General features: G+C 43.6%; 1 protein-coding gene across 4 annotated transcripts in view; it reads right to left on the bottom strand.

Annotated features, from left to right (window-relative positions):
- The window catches only part of LOC115580980 (ankyrin repeat domain-containing protein 31-like), a 99,593-nt gene that overhangs the window by 19,693 nt on the left and 58,713 nt on the right, over positions 1-21,187 (bottom strand). For 3 of the 4 annotated variants that reach the window (XR_003983969.1, XM_030415747.1, XM_030415749.1), the window contains exons 3-8: positions 13,442-13,603; positions 13,163-13,305; positions 10,320-10,494; positions 2,329-2,468; positions 2,002-2,098; positions 456-552 (exon numbers count right to left, since the gene is read on the bottom strand). Coding sequence is in view for 3 of the 4 variants with exons in the window: in XM_030415747.1 (XP_030271607.1) it covers positions 456-552; positions 2,002-2,098; positions 2,329-2,468; positions 10,320-10,494; positions 13,163-13,305; positions 13,442-13,603 (814 nt within the window). In the remaining variant the exon portion in view is untranslated. The remainder of the gene's footprint in view (positions 1-455; positions 553-2,001; positions 2,099-2,328; positions 2,469-10,319; positions 10,495-13,162; positions 13,306-13,441; positions 13,604-21,187) is intronic. The other variant, XM_030415748.1, reaches the window with a different exon arrangement.

The following is a 21,187-nucleotide window of genomic DNA, read 5'->3' as shown; positions in this document are numbered from 1 at the left end:
GTAACGATTTTCAAACCAGTCATGGCGGCCATCTTGAAAAATAACAGCCAACTTGAAATGTATTTGTATCATTCATGTACAAACTCCAAAAAGGTAAATAAATGTAGCTAACTATATAATCAATATCATATTATAAACAACACAAAAGAAAATTCACATAGAAATGGTAGTCAATGGCGGCAATTTTGAAAAATAGCTGCCACAGCCCAATACTGAAAATTTGCAATGGCCTGATATCTAATTTTTTTGGACTGTCTTTGGATATAAGTGTACCAAATTTTACACTTTTATCACATGCACGATTCTGCTTTTAAGCTGCCCCACTATAAGGAAGAAGCTCTCAACAGATTTTTTACCTGTTTTAATAATGACAGGATTTTGATACACAAAAATGTTTTACTATGAGCTCAAAAAGCTACACTTAAATCAAGAATGACTGAAGTTACTGCACTGACCGGTATTTGTGGCCAAGATTAACGTTCTCCAAATGCTGTCTGGTGAGCACCTCAATCAGCATGTAGTGGATACGTGTTAGAGCAGCATGAAATTGGCCTAAAGAAAAAACACAGCTACAGTGAATGACACAAATTCAGTGTTTGGCATATTGACTCAGTGTATATGCTGAGATCCTATTGACTAATCACGTGTACAACTGTTTTGGGATTATTCCATACCAACTCACCTGGGACCTCCTAGTTCATGTCATAAATTCACTTGACCAAAACCCTAAAGCTGTTCTACATACTATTCTAGTAAGGACTTTCTGAGGTTTGTCCCTCAGAGCTACTAGAATTTTTGTGATTCATTGTATGAAGGTTATTAATCTCCCAAATTGCTTAATTTTCACTGGATTTGGTTGAAAAGGATAGAGGGAGCCAGTGTTACTAGTAGCTCTGAGGTTTGTGCCTCAGAGCTACTAGAATTTTTGTGATTCATTGTATGAAGATTATTATTCTCCCAAATTGCTTACTTTTCACTGGATTTTGTTGAAAAGGATACATTTGTTAGATGTTTTCATGTAAATAGGTGTTGCAAAATCTTTACAGTAAAAACATAATTTTTGCCAAAACCAAAAATTCTTTCATTTTCAAATATCTAATAAAAAATATGTAAATTTCCAATAAAAAAAGCCACTAAGCTCTGGAGGAGAGACTCAGGTGCAGAGCCAGACCTTCTGAAGGAACAAACACCCAGAGTCACAGCACATTCTGCTCTGCTTCAGAGCCATTAAGTGACAGGGGTAAATGGGAAAATGTAATTCACTTCATGGACGTAACGAAACAGGAAAGAAGGCAAAAAGAACTGAGAGAACTGGAGTCTCTGATGAGTGCTGAGTGGTTAACCTGAATTCAAAACAAACAGAAAACACAAACTGCTTGCAATCTTACGGCTTATGTACAGTAAAGTAATCTGGCTGTTTGGGGTGAAGACACACTTACAAGAGTAAAGTGAATACACACAACAGATCCCATAAAATCTAAAAATCTATCTGGCGAGACTATAGTAGAAATGATCACGGTCCAAAAAGTTCTGAAGTCTGGGTGAGTTGGCATAAAATTAACCCTTGTATGTATTTCAAATATTATAAAACAAATGATGAGCAGCAACTGGATGAGGGGCTCAGAAGAGCATGCCACCACCTGGAATTTGCTTGACATCCTCCCAGATCCATAATATTATATGTTTACAATCTACCTAAGGTTTTGTCATCCTGATTGTCCATTCTGTAATTTTAACATCTATACAACACATACCAACACACCACACCAGACTGTCTGTCTGTTTTTTCAGAGACAGATGCCTCCTCTGTTTCTGTTCCTGAGGTTGCTTACATTATTTTCCAACGTGTAAGGGGTGTGTCTTATCCAAATGAAAGGTCTAAGGATGGACGGTGTTGTACTGAACAGACTGTAATGCCCCTTAAGGCAAATTTGTGATTTGTGATATTAAGCTATTAAAACTAACTGACTCATCAGGTTGGGTTGTTTGCAGCTGCTCTACCTGCATCCTCTGGATCTGCAAAATGCCAAGTTGACATTTCCGTTTGGTTCCTCCCCACCTCCTCCAAAACTGCTGTTATGACCTCTGACTGATTCAGCTATAATAAGAAAAATTTGTGAAAAGTTAAGTGTGTCACAGCTGTAAAGCGAGCGAATCCTTCGATAACTGCATGCTGCATGTCTCCTAAAAAGAGGGATGACAATAGATAACTGGGGCTGTGCCATAAATGGTTAAAAATACCTTTTTTGTCTAGAAACATTTTATTCAGCCTCAGCTGACACTAATGCGCTTGAGTTTGAAGGTTTTGGAAGTGTAAAGAGCTCTCACGCTATCAGTGGTGGTGTCTTTCTTCCTCAGCTGAATGTCACCAGGCTGTCTGCCTCTGTCTCTGTCACTTGATTCTTCTTTGGTGTCATTGTGGCCAGGACTGAAGCTGCTCTGGCAGTGAGCCTCTGAGGGTGTTTCACCTGAAAGAGTCCTGTGCTCAGACCTCAGCTGCAATCCACCCTCAAAATCCAAAGTCTTACAATACATAAGTCCAACTCAATTTACACAAAGATTTGGACACATTTTGAATGTCTGACTTGTAATGTTGCCGATAGTCCTATAATGTAAGATATATCCAACTTTAAACATAACTTGAAATTACATCTTTCAAACTGTTTCTGTCACAGGTTTATAGGGGAAAACTAAAGGTGGACCCAAATGCAGATTAGAAAAGAAGGCAGGATCAGAGGGAACAAAAAATGGGCTTGGTTAACAAAAGGCTGAATGCAGACAAACCAAAGGAGCTAGTTATACAAACTCGTAAAAAGGGGAAAAGGCAGAGTAGCAAATCAAACAGTTGAACCAAGTGCAAATAAAAAGACAAAGTACAAATCAAAAGCAAAGTTCAAATCAAAAATGCAAAAACATACCAAAATCTGGAGACTGGAGAACTCGGAGGTGACTTCACTCACAATGACACCAGACAGAAACAGTGAACGGACAAAGACAAGAAGGAAAGCAGAGACTAAATACACAGACACTAGCGATGAGACAAGGAACAGGTGAGGAGAGAAAGGCGAGAGGAGGCCAGATGAGGTAACGAGGGGAGAAGCACAGAGGAGTAAACACTGACAGACAGAGGGAGACAAACATGCACAGAGGGAACACAGGAGACACGGAAAGGACACAAGAGGGCATGGAAATCAAATACAAGACACCACAAGACACAGAACCATGACAGTAGACCCCTTGGAAGCCAGTGGCGAAGGTGGAAGCCCTGTGTAGACCGGGGGCATGGGCTGGGACCAACCCAAAACCAGCGGCGAAGATGAAGGTCCTCTGGAAGCTGGGGGCGTGGGCTGGAGCCCACTAGGAGCCGGAGAGTCACTGGCAGCAACCGACCTTGGCTGGGCCTCCGACCGCTGAGACGGGACTCGGTCGGGCCACTGACCGAGGAAAAGGAATAGGCACTGTCTGGACCGCCAACTGAGAACTACTGGCAGATGCCGACCGGTCCACCGACTAAAAACTACTGGCAGATGTCGACCGGGCCGCCAAATGAGAACCACTGGCAGGTGTCGACCAGGCCGCCGACTGAGAACCACTGGCAGGTGTCAACTAGGCCGCCAACTAAGAACCACTGGGAGGTGTCGGCCTGGGAGCTGATGGAGGTTCACAAGGAGGTGTTGGCCCGGAAACTGATGGAGGTTCACAAGAAAGTGTCAGCCTAGGAGCCGATGGAGGATCAGTGGCGGCTGTTCGCCTGGGAGCCGAAGGAGAGTCGCTGGCAGCCTAGGAGCCCACGGAGAGTCGCTGGCAGCAACTGACCTTGGCTTGGCCTCCGACCGCTGGGACGGGTCTCGGCCAGGCCACCAACCAAGGAAAAGGAATAGGCACTGTCTGGACCGCCAACTGAGAACTACTGGCAGATGCCAACCGGTCCACCGACTGAAAACTACTGGCAGATGTTGACCGGGCTGCCGGCTGAGAACCACTGACAGGTGTCGACCGGGCTGCCGACTGAGAACCACTGGCAGGTGTCAGCCTAGGAGCCGATGGAGGGACACTGGCTGGTGTCAGCCTGGGTTTCAGCCACGCCATCAGCGGCGCAAACCTGGCAAGCACTGGCTGGGCAGCTGACATGGTGCTTGGGCTCCAGAGCCAAACTTCAGGGAGCCAGGACGCGGAAAGAACGTCGCTTTCTTGGTGGGGGTACCTTGTAGGCCAGCCAGGTTCCCCAGAAAGGAGACATTTTGGGATTGGCAGGCGCTGGGGCGGACTGGAGGCCAACAGGCTGGTGGCTAGCATACATTTGATGAGCCCTGCTAGCGGGATTCATCATAAAGTCCTGGTACCAGCAAATTATTTCCACGCCAGTAACCGCTGGGTCCATTTTTCTTGGTCCGTTCATTCTGTCACGGGTTTAAAGGGGAAAACTAAAGGTTGACCCAAATGCAGATTAGAACAGGAGGCAGGATCACAGGGAACAAAAAATGGGCTTTATTTAACAAAAGGTTGTAGACAAACCAAGGGAGCTAGTTATACAAACTATGGCAAAGTAGCAAATCAAACAGTTGAACAAAGTGCAAACAAGAAAACAAAGTACAAATCAAAAGCAAAGTTCAAATCAAAAATGCAAAAACACACCAAAAACTGGAGACTAGAGATGAAACAATTCTGAGGAAGGAACTCGGAGGTGACATCACGCACAATAACACCAAACAGAAGCAGTGAACGGACAAAGACACCTCTCTGAGCTGCTCCATCCCTACGCTCCTGCCCGGTGCCTCAGGTCAGCTGACCAGCTGCTCCTGGAGGTACCGAGGTGTAAGCGGAAGCTCAGAGGGGAAAGAGCTTTTTCCATTGCCGGTCCCAAACTTTGGAACGTCCTCCCGCTCCATATTAGACAAGCCCCCTCACTGTCCATTTTTAAAACGCATCTTAAAACCCATTTTTATTCCTAAGCTTTCAACCCAGCATGAGACTCTGCTCTTGTTTTAGTGTCTTATTGTTTTTATTGTTTTAACATTTTTATTGTTTTATTGTTTTTATTTTTTATTTTTTTCCTATGTTTTATGTTTCATGTTCTATTTCTTTTCATGTACAGCACTTTGTTCCAGCTATGGCTGCTTAAAGCGCTTTATAAATAAAGTTGAGAAGAGAGAAAGCAGAGACTAAAGACACTAACGATAAGACGAGGAACAGGTGAGGAGAGAGAGGAGGGAGGAGGCCATGTGAGGAAACAAGGGGGGAAGCACTGAGGAAACACTGACAGACAGAGAGAGACAAACATGCACAGTGGGAACACAGGAGACACTGACACAAGGACACAAGAGGGCAAGAGTGATCACAGTGTTTACTCATCCTTAAGTTAGTTACTTCACATCACAGTTAGCTTTGTAAACAATGTTAACAGAATTTACCTTTTGTTTATAGTATTTTCTGCATGTTTATGTATTAGGTAAACCACTTAGCTGACAGCTGACTGACTGGCTGGCAACTGATAGAAAGGAAAGCACCATTTCTGATCATTCTGATAATCACCTTAGAGTCATGCTATGCAGGGGGTCCAGGCGAAGTCTGAACAAATGAGTCTACCAGCTGGCTAGCTGATGTAGTGAATCAAAATGCTCGTGCTGGGGCGTGGGTCTGGCAGTGTGTGGAGGTTGACGGGTGCAGTTCCGTTGACGGCCTTTAAGGCCAGTAACATCGTTTTGAATCAGATACAGCTTGCAACAGGAAGCCAGTGGAGGTCACAGAGGAGGGTGGTCACATGGGAGAATGTGGCTTAATTGAAAACAAGTTGCACTGCTGCATTCTGGATACGCTGCAAGAGTTTTGTCGCAGAGGCTGGGATTCCAGCCAAGAGCGAGTTGCAGTAGTCCAAGCAGGAGATGATCAGCGCTTGGACTAGGAATTGCGTTGTGTCCTTTGTGAGGAAAGACCTGCCGGATGTTGTAGAGGGCAAATCTATGGGATCGGGCCACAGCAGGGATGTTTGGGGTGGAGAATATTCTGTCATCGAGGATTACACCCAGGTTCCTCACAGTCGATGAAGGCGATACTGTGACGTCCATGACAGTGACTGACAGGTCCATGCGAGGGCAGTCTTTCCCTGGGATGAGGAAGAGTTCAGTTTTACTAAGGTTGAGCTTGAGGTGGTGTGCAGTTGTCCAAGCGGAGATGTCTGCCAGACATTGCAAGATGTGCATCAATATATTGGTATCGGAGGATGGGGGAAAGGAGAGGAACAGAAGGAACAGAGAGAATCCATGTGATGTAATTACAGAGTCTAGTGATCTAGTCTATAGTGTAAACAGAAGTGGTCCTTGTACTGAGCCTTGAGAGACACAGTTTTCAGAAAGCAGGGTTTGGAGAAGAAGACATTCCATCTGACCTGGAAGATAGAGGGGGAGGGTTGGGTAGGAGGGATGAGGAGGAGAATAGTTTCCTGGAGTCAAAGTTTGACAGTTAGAAGGCTGATTTGGCTGCTGAAACAGTTCAGGTGAAGTCAGAGAGGAGGTGGTGGTAGTGAGTAAGGTCGTTGTGCCAGTCGGGAGGTGAGGGGACAGAGAGCATCTAAAGAGTAGGAGAGGGAGGATAACAGAGTCGAGGAGGCTTCCTCGTGGACATTATAGAATTGATCTGTGGATGGTAGGGAGGAAAGAACTGTTGAGGAAAGACTGGAAGGAGAGAAGAGTGGTGGATTTCAAGGGGAGAGAGAAAATGACAAAGTGATGGTCGGACACAGTGGTAGTACAGGATTCCCGGCCTGGTGGATGGGTGGAGAGGGGGAGAGTGTGAGGTCAAATGTGGAGAAGTCGATAAATTCAGATGAGTGTAGCTTTTCTGAGTGAATGTTGCAGTCACCAGGACAACGAGGGGTGTGCCATCGTCAGGGGAGCAGCTTAGGAGGTCGCCATCTCATAAAAGAAGTCACGCAGAGGACCAGGAGGGTGATAGATCACCAAAATGTTGAGCTTAAAAGGAAAGGTGACAGAGATAGCATGGAATTCAAATGCTGATCTGGGTGGTGGTCACATGGGAAGGACCTGGTAAGACCATATTGGTTAGATGAGGAGTTCAGATCCTTATCCTCTACCTGTTTGTCTCGGGGAGTGTGAGGATGAGAAGGCAGTTGAGAGGGCAGCTGTAGTGGCAGTGTTTTCTGGGGTTATCTATCTCTACAGGCCAGGAAGTGGAGAGACTGCAGGGAGGCATAGGCTGAAATGGTGTCTGTCTTATGACTGCAGACAGGCATAGCCCTTCTAGAATTTCAAGTTCAGTACTGGTGGAGAATGTTGTGTAACAGAGACTGCTGGGTTACAGCTTCAAGCAATGGGTCTCCAGTGAAATCTTCTCTGTTTTGATGTCCTGACTGGGATTGGGTAGGACTCGTGGCTACAATTGGTGGTGGACAGTGAGTTACTTGGACTCCCTCAATGGACTCCTGCAGAGAGACTCCCTAAAGGCCCCCACACACCGCCCAGACGTCCAACTGCCTTATCCGACCACTCTCCGACCACTCCGTTGCCTCTTGTCTGACCCGTTCGGCAGAAAAGTTGCATTGAACACACCGCTTCGACGTGCTGCCTACGCCACAGTAGCGTGTACGTTCTGCGCTTGCGCGAGATGCAATAAGCGGGTGGCGCTTGTGTTGTGATTTGTAAACGAGAACCTTATGCACGCAACTCTCTTTACTTTCGATCAAAACAAAACTTAACTATTTCCGATAAAAAACAGCTGCATACTAAATATGCAGCGAGGCATTACCAGACGAACAAGAATTAATTCGTCCTGAACGGACATAACAACTAGTCTGGTGCCACCACTGCAAAACATGACAACGGGGAATGACGGAACGGAGTGCATAGAAAAACAAAGCGCACACAGCATTCCGTCCCTCCCACACACCGCGCTGATTCGCCAGCCAAGAGCGAGTTGCAGTAGTCCAAGCAGGAGATGATCAGCGCTTGGACTAGGAATTGCGTTGTGTCCTTTGTGAGGAAAGACCTGCCGGATGTTGTAGAGGGCAAATCTATGGGATCGGGCCACAGCAGGGATGTTCGGGGTGGAGAATATTCTGTCATCGAGGATTACACCCAGGTTCCTCACAGTCGATGAAGGCGATACTGTGACGTCCATGACAGTGACTGACAGGTCCATGCGAGGGCAGTCTTTCCCTGGGATGAGGAAGAGTTCAGTTTTACTAAGGTTGAGCTTGAGGTGGTGTGCAGTTGTCCAAGCGGAGATGTCTGCCAGACATTGCAAGATGTGCATCAATATATTGGTATCGGAGGATGGGGGAAAGGAGAGGAACAGAAGGAACAGAGAGAATCCATGTGATGTAATTACAGAGTCTAGTGATCTAGTCTATAGTGTAAACAGAAGTGGTCCTTGTACTGAGCCTTGAGAGACACAGTTTTCAGAAAGCAGGGTTTGGACAAGAAGACATTCCATCTGACCTGGAAGATAGAGGGGGAGGGTTGGGTAGGAGGGATGAGGAGGAGAATAGTTTCCTGGAGTCAAAGTTTGACAGTTAGAAGGCTGATTTGGCTGCTGAAACAGTTCAGGTGAAGTCAGAGAGGAGGTGGTGGTAGTGAGTAAGGTCGTTGTGCCAGTCGGGAGGTGAGGGGACAGAGAGCATCTAAAGAGTAGGAGAGGGAGGATAACAGAGTCGAGGAGGCTTCCTCGTGGACATTATAGAATTGATCTGTGGATGGTAGGGAGGAAAGAACTGTTGAGGAAAGACTGGAAGGAGAGAAGAGTGGTGGATTTCAAGGGGAGAGAGAAAATGTGTTGTGATTTGTAAACGAGAACCTTATGCACGCAACTCTCTTTACTTTCGATCAAAACGAAACTTAACTATTTCCGATAAAAAACAGCTGCATACTAAACATGCAGCGAGGCATTACCAGACGAACAAGAATTAATTCGTCCTGAATGGACATAACAACTAGTCTGGTGCCACCACTGCAAAACATGACAACGGGGAATGACGGAACGGAGTGCATAGAAAAACAAAGCGCACACAGCATTCCGTCCCTCCCACACACCGCGCTGATTCGCCAGCACACCGCCAATCAGAACCGCCATTCAGCTGGCACACAACCAATCAGAGGATCCAATGGCTCAGACGTCCGACGGCCCTCCTCCTCAGACTTCGCATGCTCAGTCGGATCCGACAACGTCCGCGCGGCTCCGAAAGCTTCCGACGCAGCTGAACACACCAAACATATGTGTTCCCGACCTCGTCCGAGCCTCTCCAAACGCTTCAGACGTCCAACGGTTGGGCTGGTGTGTTCCTGCCTTAAGTCTTTGTTCGACAGTCTTCACTTGGCTGTCCTGACGCTGCAGCTGGCGCTGTAGTGACTTGCTGGACTGGATAGCATTAGCATAGTATTACATTGCTGAAATTGACCAATTCTAAATTAATTCATTAATTCATTTATTCTAACATTAAGTTGCAATGAAGGAATCTTTAATAATAACCATGGTAGGCAGAAATATACATGATGGCTTTTGAATTGATGGCAAAATGGAGATATATAATATATATTCTATTTGTTTAAAACTATTTTATTTGTTCTGTTTGACCAGTAGCCACAACATTAACATCCCTCAGGGGGCATCTTCTACCCCTCTGTCCCTAAGGCCCAGCTGTCTCAGCACAGTTGGTCTGTGCTCACAACGGTTTCGGAATACTGTAGTCTTGGTTGACAGGAGACTCCAGAAGTGAGAAGCTTCACACAAGATTTATGCCACAACGGTGTTTTGCTGCTGCACCAATTGTGAGATGACCTACAACCTTGCAATTAGATTAGTGAATATAGTATGTCGGTGTGTGTTTGAATTTACTTTGTAAAACCTTTGCAAAACTCTGGGGTTCAGTTGCTCTTTAAGGATGAAAAAGCACTGTGATTACCAAAGCATATTCTTCATCTATTGTTCAAAGCATAGATAACATTACTGTCTCACTGTATCCATGTACAGGAAGTAAACCATTGTGCAGTTTCGTAGAACAGATATATGTCACACTATATTGTGCAAGTAGAGAAGTGTGGGATCCATGTTACCTGTTTTGAAACCAGCTGACTACAACCCAAAGACGAAGTAAACTACAAGTGTTTCAGAGCCTCTGTTCCAGACTACAAGAGGGGTGTGTTGGTTACTTTAAACATTTTAGTAGAGTAACACCTTATGACCAAATGCATTTGCTGTGTTGCTATGACACAAATGTTTAAATATCACTTTTGGCTAAAATCAGATTAGCTGTACTGAGAAAATAGGAAGAGACTAAAGCCTAGTATGGAATGTAAAAGGTAGCTCACCTGCTTGACTATACTGTGCAGGTGCCTCACAAGGCTGCTCATGCATAACACACGATGCTCGGAAAGTTAGGAGCAGCTCTTTGATATTCTCCTCCTCTGCCATGTCTGCTGCACTGAGGCCACTGAAATTCCTGTCAGTGGCGTTCGACCCATACTGGAGAAGAATTTTCACTACCTACATAACACACATGCATTTCATCATGTTAGGAGGTAGAAACATCAATGTCAATGCACCTGTCTTCACCAAAGGGTACTTATGGTCAATCCTCATCCAACAAAACTGATGAATGGTATACCAATAATTACAAAATCAAGTAAGTGATTAAATCAACATTATGTAACTATTTTATATTTTAAATACATCAATAATCTTTTCAATTGTACAGTGACATGTAATAGAGTGAATGGTGTCTCTGACTCAGCCTCTGTTGCCTGTTTTGAGACTTCAGTGAGCAGGTGGGATCCCAGTGCACAAGCTCTACAACTGTAGATCACGCATGGCACCAACAATCAGTGAATTTGATAAAACGGGATCATATTTTATGCAGACAATGTTTTCTTATTTTCGTTCTGTTGTCCTCCAGCTGCTCTGCCTCAACTCTCCGTGATGAGTTTCGTAGTTAAAAGTTAGCTCACTGGCTGACTCAGCTCAGAGTATCGCTAAGGAATTTTGGTGTTTACACCACTATCACAGCAGCTTTGGATCATTGGAAGGGAGCTTTCAGATCAAAGCTAGAATGGGAACCAGAACTGAAGTTGGGCAAGTGGCCAAGGGACTTGTTGCCGGTTAGTACCCAGCTGGCTTCATAAGTCTTGAGTGGATGTTTTTGATCATAAACCAAGTCATCCCATTTTGACAGAGATTAAGCTGGTAGAAGGTTAGGTTGAGGTGATACTGTTTAAAGCCCCTGTACGGAGTTTTTAACTGGATATAGAAACGTCTCTGGTTTCTGCTGATGTGTCTCTGTTACCTACAACAGCAAATGAGCCCATCAGCGTGAAGATACGCTTTTTCTAAGTAGTCTAATTCTATACCTCTGAAAGGCATTGGTCGGGTCGGACCACTGACGAAACGATTTACGGCAGTCAGACCGGAACTGACAACATTCAGGATACGGCATAGCTGTTTTGTTGCTACGCTAGCCAGTGCTAACCGAGCTAAAACTTTTGTCATGGCTGATAATGAGACAAAGAAAAGAAAAAGAATTCGAACCGAAGACCAATGAAAGGCCAAGAGGGAATCCGATCGAGCTAGGGCTAAAACACGGATAAACATTGGCGATTCCTTCCAGAGATGGAGAGAGTGGAAGAGAGAGGGGCTTGAAGGGAGGGTCGGATCCAGAATTCGCCCGATTCCTCCTAGACAGGTTTGTAAATTTTATTTCATTTATGAAATGTAATGCGGGACATAGTTTACAGCAATACATGAATTTATGTTGTTACAACAAAGCTGTCTAGCGTTACCACTAGATTAGCTTTAGATACTACACTCGAGAAAACGACAACAAACGTCTTAGATCACGCATCCATTTCAGCTGTGTGTATGCTTCAGCCCAGCCGACCTGCAACGGTGCATCGGTAATATCCTCTGTCATTATAAATGATTCAGTTTCTTACTTAGAACAAAACATCCATCACAATCACTGTGACTTTGCTGTAACGCTAGCTCTGTAGCACCGTGGGTAATATATATAGCTGGGAAATTGCAGTGCAACAGCAGCATTACTTTGTTTCACCAGCGGCATATTATATTAAGTAGAAATACAAATAGACACATTACCTCGTCCATATGCACGCTGCAGATAGCTGCTAAAAAAAAAAAAAAAGTTTTCAAAGCAAGTCCTGTCGTCTTTCCGACGTTTCCAAAACAAATCTACACGCGCCGGCCAGACAAACGTCTTCACGACAGTGGGCGCTAGAGCTCATGGGAAATGCAGTCTTCATTCCGGCAAAACACTACCGCTATTCGTCCAGCGGGGCCGCCAAAATCAACACTAAATGAAAAGTCTGTACAGGGGCTTTAAGATTCAGGTTATGTTAAGTTGCTGTACTTCTCGCTGTTCTGAGTTTTGTACAAAGTGCCTCAGCATTAATGTTCCTTCGAGACAGAAGTTTTCAAGACATAACATTGTTATGACATGCTGAGTGTTGTCTTTAGTTAGCACGGAAAGTTACCTTATGTGACAAATTGTTACTTAAAACTGTAGTTATGACAGTGATGTTGCATTCAGTAACCATGGGGGGTGCTAAATTGCACAAAATATAAATTGCTACATAATGTTGCTTTAATATTTACATGCATCCTGGCATAATATCACAGCCATTTGTTTAAACTTGCAACTATCATGTCATGTTCAAGTTCAACAGTCTTTTTGGTGAAAATGGTTTGCCTGATTTATACCACGCAGCCATGTTATATTACATGACTCATTTCAGATACCAGCCTTACCCAACATAACACAAGAATCATGAGAATTGCAGTAAAACCTTCACAGTAGATTAACATTTCATATAGGATACGTCCTTTAATATATTTACTGGAAATCACTTTACTTTTGTTGTAATTGAACAAGTCTTTAAGCGGTCATGATGAAAACTTCATGAACAGCTGATAATGTTTCATGCAAAATGGTCGCACCAGTTTGGAGCCACAGTGACCAAGGAGAGCAGACTATCTCAATTTTGGTATTGCACCAAATATCAAGTGACCCAAACATTTCCATATGTAACTAAATAAATAAACAGATTAAAAAACTAAAGACCATAAACAACACTGAGAAACCCTATTTATAGCATTTTGTTCATAGTCATTTTAAAAGTCTCATTCTGTGTTTCTCCATCACCTGATAGTGTCCAGAGAATGCAGCATCATGTAGGGGTGTGACACCATCAAAGCTTCTAGCGTTAACATTAGCACCGGCCTGCAACAGCTCTTCAACCACTGCCTCATCACCCACAGCAGAAGCCTCATGGAGAGCAGTCCAGCCTGACAATTCAAGTCAACATTCACTTATAAAGATGTATTTTGTGTTGACAGTTAATTATTTTTTCATGGGGGTAAAATATTTAAGAATATAGAGGCAAACGCGTGCAAATAAACAACTGTCTTAGCCAAGACAAACCTGCATTATCCACAATGTTGACGCTGATCCCAGCTTGAATCAATGCCTTGATTCGTACCAGATCTTTTCTTTTGCATGCTTTGTGCAGAAGAGTCTCTCCCTTTCCATCTCTCTTGTGAAGATTCATCTTTGTAGGGATTCTCACACGTTGCGAGACATTTGCTGTTTTGGAGATAAATAAAATTAAGATTACCAGTAAGTAAAACCAGATAAAACATGACAAATTAAAGGTAAAAGTACAAATACACAAATATGTTGTAACATGGTGGCAGCCTGCTGCACAGTTAGTACCTTTGGATATCCCTGACTCAGGAGGTTTGGCTTGAATTATCTCCATTTCCCTTTTTCTGCTTTTTGTTGCCAGCTTATTAGCAGAATTACTTATCTTATGTCCTCAGCTGCCCCTCTGTTTGGCAGACATTAAGATCACACAACACGCTTTAAGAATCATTATCTGATGCTGATGTATCGCCATTCCTTCCAGCCATGCCCATGACAAAGTTAATTTGCCATTACCTTCATAAGTGTTTTCTGAATGACACCGCTACTGGTGGGATGACAGTGTATGTCACTTTTCTGGCGAGGACAGTTTCTTTGAACCAATTCCAGTAATTAATTACCATTGATTTAAAGCTGGGATAGATAATTTCTTTTCAAAATATTTTTTTTATCACATATGTATAACATTTCTTAACATCCAAACAGCAATCACAACAATAAATGATTTTTGAAAAAAACAAAAAAAATCCATGGTCCATGGCAGTGACAGGGCTGTAAAAACTTCATCCGATCAGTTTTACCTACCCATTAACTAGTATGGACAGACTACCTGTCAAACAATCTGTCCTTACCTGACCACCATGCCCACCCTGTGCTTACTCCACCCATCACTCTGCGTGACCGAGTTTAATAAACACACTGGAGCTATCGCGACCATCTACGACAAGGATGGCAGAGAAACTACAACCACACTCCTCATCACCAGTGGTACCTACAGCAGCTCACACTGCTTAACAAAGAAAGAAAAGAAAGACTGAACTAAGAAGTAAAACAACAGTCAACATCGGAGTGGTGTGAGAAATTACATAGTCTTCCTGTTAGTGATTAAATGTGCTTTAAGGACAGGAGGAGGAAGAGAGATTGTCACATTGCTTGAGGTGTCACAAGAGCAACAGGTGGGAACACATACCCCTCATGGGAAAATACATAAGTTTAGATAAGATGACATTTGCTGTCCCATCTGTTACATCAAAGGGTCACTGTCCTGGGAAGACAGGATACACCCAAATATCAAAGAATCATTATTCTGTAAAGAAAATGTTTTATGACTGTTGTAAATGAAGGTAACCTCCTCTCTGTTCTGTACTTGATGGGTAACAATTCAGAGTTCGGGAGAGAATGCTTTTGCCTTCCCTCCATGCTGCGTGTTTCATTAAATGAGATCTGATTCATACGCTGAAGTCTGAAGTTCTTCGGAGACTTAGCAACTCTCTACCTCACAAAGGAGAATTTCCACTACAGTGGCTGCTCAACTATGGAGACAACTGGAGACGAAGGCCTGAATATGGACACCATGTTTGCTTTGTCTCTGTTGGACAGGTAATGAGCTGGTTTACTTTTTTGGGGAAATGTGTTATCACTCAGCATTAAGTAGTCAACATAGCTAACATAAGCTCCCTATGTTGCTGTCGTAAGTATTAGCCCAACACTAATGTTGGCAGTTTGAAGCTAATGTTTGCTAGCTAGCTAGCTAAAATACTAGACTACTGCCGTATAATAAATACACTATACTGCCAAAAGTATTCACCCACCCATCCAAATAATTGAACAGGTGTTGCAATCACTTCCATGGCCACAGGTATATAAAAGCAAGCACCTAGGCATACAGACTGTTTAAACATTTGTGAAAGAATGGGTCGCTCTCAGGAGCTCAGTGAATTCCAGCATGGTACTGTGATAGGACCTGTGCAACAAGTCCAGTTGTTAAATTTACTCACTCCTAAATATTCCACAGTCAACCATCAGTGGTATTTTAACAAAGTGCAAGCAATTGGGAACGACAGCAACTCAGCCATGAAGATGTAGGCCACGTAAAATGACAGCGCTGACCCCGAAATTCCACCAGGTACGTGTCTGCAGCGTTACGGCTCCGATCCACTGTCCACCGTCCAGCAACCCGCCCCCCCCCCCCTCGCATTTTTGAGTCCGCCACGGCGCAGTATGGTAGACAGCTGGCCGAGGAGTTCCCGCGATATTCACATGATCACTCGTGACTGCAGTTGTAAGTATGTGTCATATAAACAACAATACGAAGTGTTCCTGACCGAACGATTAGCAGAAGAGCTTGTGTTTGTCTCTCTTTTGAGATTTGTCTGCTGATGTCAACACGCAGTGTTTTATTTTGAAAAGTAACTGGATGTCATATTGTTGTTTTGGTGCTGGACTTCCTGTCTGCTTGGTGCTAAATTCAGCTGAATTGCTGCGTCGTGATCCGGGATCCACCAGATATAGAAGCCCTGCGTATTTGTCCCGGAGAGCTCCAGACTGCCGGAGCTGGGACGAAGCATATACGCAGCGCAGCGGACCTGGTGGAAGTTAACACATAGACTAGAGTGAAACCTATCAGCTCCACTGGGGTGGCGGAGACTTAATGCAGCAGACACGTATCTGGTGGAATCTAGGAGTGAGACACACATACAAGTGCAATGCAAAGTGTTGGATGCAGTTGTGTAAAGCACGCCACCACTGGACTCTAGAGCAGTGGAGACGTTTCTCTGGAGTGACAAATTGCGCTTCTCCATCTGGCAATCTGATGGATGAGTCTGGGTTTGGCAGTTGCCAGGAGAACAGTACTTGTCTGACTGCACTGTGCCAAGTGTAAAGTTTGGTTGAGGGGAGATTATGGTGTGGGGTTGTTTTTAAGGAGCTGGGGTTGGCCCCTTAGTTCCTGTGAAAGGAACTCTGAATGCTTCAGCATACCAAGAGATGTTGGAAATTCCGTGCTCCCAACTTTGTGGGAACAGAGTTCTTCCTGTTCCAATATGACTTTGCAACAGTGCACAAAGCAATGCACAAAGCAAGGTCCATAAAGACATGGATGAGAGAGTTTGGTGTGGATGAATTTGACTGGCCTGCACAGAGTCCTTACATCAACCTGATAGAACACCTTGGGGATGAATTAGAGTGGAGAATGAGAGCCAAGCGATCCTGTCCAACATCAGTGTGTGACCTCACCAATGCACTTTTGGAAGAATTGTCAAAAATTCCCATAAACACACTCCTAAACCTTGTGGAAAGCCTTCCCATAAGAGATAAAGCTGTTATAGCTGCAAAGGGTGGACCAACGTCATATTAAACCCAATGGATTAAGAATGGGATGTCACTTAAGTTCATATCCGAGTCAAGGCAGATGAGCGAATACTTTTGGCAATATAGTATACATGTAACAATACTGTTAACACCCAGGCCAATGTTTAGACGTACTGTGGATCTTGTCTCGATCTAATGCTGCAGTGGATTTCTGTGTGTTTTGGTGCTTGGTTTGTCTTTTCTGTTTTGCTTGCAGAGGTGCACTGGGAGGCTGGGCAGAGTTTGCTGTCTCTTGAGTGATTACGCACATGGACCTGCAGCAGGTTGGCAATCATTGTCTCCTTATAAGCCCTGATCCCCATGCAACCTGCTACCAGATGATTTTGATAACCATACGTGGTATATGACTCAATCGATAATGACTCCTAAATTGTCTCGAGTGTTTTCATGTTTCCAATGTAGGGATGTAACGGTTACCGGTGTCAAGGTAAACCATGGTACAATTCCTGACAGTGAAGGTTACCGGTTAAGTTTTAATTACCATGGTAACCGCCGCGGTCGATAACCACGGTGTAGAAATGTGCACTTGTTATGTAGTGAAGAAGACATGGCGGAGGGAGGACGTGATATAGCGGCCCTCAAGGCATTTTTCCCCCTTCAAAGAAACCAAATGTGAAGTCTGGGCGTATTCTGGTTATTATAAGAATGCTCAGGACAGCTGGTCGAGGATGGCATCCAGTGACTCACTGGTAATCTGGAATTTGGGCAGATGCCAGAGGGGCCGCCGGTCCTCGTGGGCCGTTTGGGCCGGCTGGCTGACCAATCAGAGAGAGGCCCCAAGATCGTTTCTGTCGGCCCCCTTACATGTGTCAATAAAGTTCATATGCTAAATGAAAACCAAATTCTCCAATTCCTTCTCACCTAACACGTCACCTATCTAATCAGTATTGATATGCCACATACGAGTCTCTATATCACAGCTATGGTTACCTTCTACATTCACAAACTTTTATATCAGTCTGCATTGTTTTGTAACAAAATGTCTTATTCAGATGTTCAAAAACATGCATGGTTTGAAAACAAACAAATCTACCAGTATTTCTTTTTATTTGATTATTTGTTTGCAAACGTTAAAATTAAGCAATGCCTTCTGGGAATTTCAAGATTGAATCGAGTAGAACCGTCTGCGTGGTTGTTGTTGGGAGTTGACTGAGATTAAGCTAACAAAAAAATTAATTGAGGTATCAAGCAACACAAGGAGGGAGCGGAGAAAAAGAGAAAAATCTCAGAGGGCACTGTTGGCTGACAGTAAAAAATGCTGCAAACTGACTGATTTGTTTTTAAAATCAAGTGCAGCTTCAACTAGCACTAGCGCTAATACTGCTAGCACTAATGTTAGCGACACAGCTGAGCCAGCACACCAGGAGAAAGACAGGACAGGAATATGAGCAAGAGGAGGATGAAGAGGTAGACATGGATAACTGCTTGACGGTAAGACACGTTTTTACTATGGAGCGGCTGGCTCTGATGATTTATTAATTTGTTTTATTATTATTATTGAGTTGTTTATAGCATGGGAATTTACGTTCACCATCACTGGGGCTATCAAAAGTTTGTGTTATTTACGTGCGTCAAAAGTTGCCCATGCTCAGTCAAACTGACTGAGATGACTGGTAGACACAGGTAGACACTGCTCAGATGACTGACTTTCATCTGAGCTCCGTTCACCTGAGCAGTGTCTACCTGTGGCTCAGCAGACATTTGACCAATCAGACTGACCGAGTCCACTGACAATATACAAGCAGGCAGACAGAGAGACATACAGCCAATATATATATCCAGCCAGTAATATCAGAAATATATAATACTTGTGGATTATTTGTACAATAGACTGTATATAAAGAATAATATAAAATGGTGAATATAACAAATGTCTAGATAGAGATAAGAGCCAAAATAGAGTATTCATAATTAATTTAACAACAATAATCCTTTTTGTTTTGATCTAAAAAATTATCCAACCTGTTTCCAACAAAAGTGATATGGTCTGAATTGTGAGTTTTGTGATCTGTTGGTTGCACCCTTAGTATTGACAGTAATTAATAATGACATGTTCTATTCATTTTTTTCACAGAGAGGTTCTGCTGGCCAATCGAGTACTACTGCCGATACATCTCACTCTACTGTATTTAAGGTTTATTTTGCACAGTTTTGATGCATTCTTTTATACTTATTAAAGTTGATTTTGCAGTGATTTGTTAAGGTTTTGGATTTGGACTATTTTGATATATAATAAATCTATTTAAATATAAATCTTGGTGAAATTATTTAAATTTATCAGTGTTTTTTCAGTATTTTGAAGACATTTTAAAAATACCACGGTATACCGATAACCGAGATAATTTTTGTAACTATTACCGTGGTGTAAAATGTTCATACCGTTACATCCCTATTCCAAAGCAAGATCTAACTTTGCTTTGCTTTGCCTCCAGTGATCACCTGTGCACCATACTACCAGTGACTCTGCTTCAGCGGACCAACTCTCTGCACCTTTGCAGCACACAGCCTGCCCTGTGCTCCTTTGAGTGTCTGCCCACCACGCAGCACCCAGCATCACTGTGAGCTGCATCTCCTCCTTCCTCTACCTCTCAGACCCAGACTCAAGTCTACGTAGTTCCGGGGGGGCTTCCGGTATGAGGTGTGCGTAGTAGACGTGCCGCAGCTCGCTCCCACGACTGAACTTTTACTCTACCTTTTAAACCTCTCCTTTCATTATTTTACAACCGCGTTTTTTTCACAGCTACTTGTGGATGTCTTTGGCATGGAGGTCCTCTCTTCACCCCCCGAGCTCGACCAAAAACTCCATGGCGGAACTGTACAAGCGTGGCTACAAACCGGCTCTGCTGTATCCATCCAAGCTCCTTATCACTCTCTCCAACGGCGAGAGGACGTGGATCCAGTCTACTTCGGAGGCTGACAAGTTTGTCCAGGACTTGAATAAAGACACATAAGACAGTATCGTTAATGCACTGTGTGCCCGAAGGCGAAGAGTGGCTTTCCAGTTTAGTGTTGTTTTCTCATAATGTGCGCTAGCACTTGTGCTGGGTGCAGCTAAATGTTATGCTAGCTGTCAGGAGTTGTTTGCACTGCAGACACCTTTCCAAACGTTATCTCTAAATTGTTAATGGGCTTTCTACAATAGCCTTTAGTTTAGACGTTCATGTTCCACTGTTTAATAATATTTTCAACAGGTATAACAGACCGTGCATTCAAAATAATATCTGAAAATGCCTATTGCACTTAAGTTGGTGTTCCTCTTGAGGTTTTTAAGATGCAATGTTTTTTCTTGAAATGTATTGAGCTGTGGGATCAGTGCGATAGATTTGAAGAAGTATCAGGTTATGCTGATCAGTGAATCAGTGAGTTTCATGCTGCTGCTGTTTCTTGCAGCAGCAACTGGGTTTAGGCTGGGGGGGGTGGGTTGTGTTGGGGGAAGGTGGTGTGTTTTTGTCATTGTTTTCTAAGTTTTGCTTTATTGTGCGTCTTGTCAGTGTATTTTTATATTATCAGTTATGTGCTACTGCTATAATTCATAGTATTAAACCCAGACAGATGCTTTATTCCCTCTCTCTCATGCTGAGTAACAGTGGGGGGTGGGCAGGGGCATTCATAGAGGTGACATTTCCACTCACACCGTCAGTCCCATCGTATAATGGCTAGTACATACTCACTACCTGCACCAAGTGGTGCTGTGAGGTTCACTAGTTAGAATGGTAAAGGCTTGAACTCTCCTGTTAAGCACAACAAAGTGTTTAACCATCTTAAATCCTTAAACACTAAAATAGCCTTTTTACAAGAGACTCACCTGAAGCCATTAGATCATGTTAAACTTCGCAGAGGTTGGGTGAGCCAACTCTTCCACTCCTCATTCTCAAGTAAGGCTCGTGGGGTGGCAATTCTTATTCATAACTCTGTCCCTTTCTCAGTGTCCACTGTCATCTCAGACCCTAATGGATGTTTTATAATTATTACGGGTAAAACTGGAGGCAATAATCTGGTGTTGGCAAATGTGTATGGCCCAAATTGGGATAATGAGAACTTTTTTAAGAATTTTTTTTCTCTCTCCCTGACCTATATTCTCACCAGCTTATCCTTGGTGGTGACTTCAACTGCTGTCTTGATGCCTCGCTTGATCGTTCATCTCATAGGCCTTGTGTTCCATCTAAATCATCTAAAGTCATCCAGCTCTTCATGGAACAATACGCAGTCTCAGACGCTTAGCGCTTTTTTAATCCTAGCACCAAACAATTCTCATTCTTTTCTCCTGTCCATGGCACATTCTCACGAATAGATTTCTTTCTTATTGATAATAAACTCCTCTCCTCTGTCACGTCGTATCCCTACAATCCCATTGTTATTTCAGACTATGCAGCCGTC

This window comes from Sparus aurata, chromosome 5 (genome assembly GCF_900880675.1).
Source record: "Sparus aurata chromosome 5, fSpaAur1.1, whole genome shotgun sequence".
Classification (NCBI taxonomy): Eukaryota; Metazoa; Chordata; class Actinopteri; order Spariformes; family Sparidae; genus Sparus; species Sparus aurata.
Note: the sequence above shows the minus strand (reverse complement) of the source record. Positions and strands in the feature narration are given on the sequence as shown.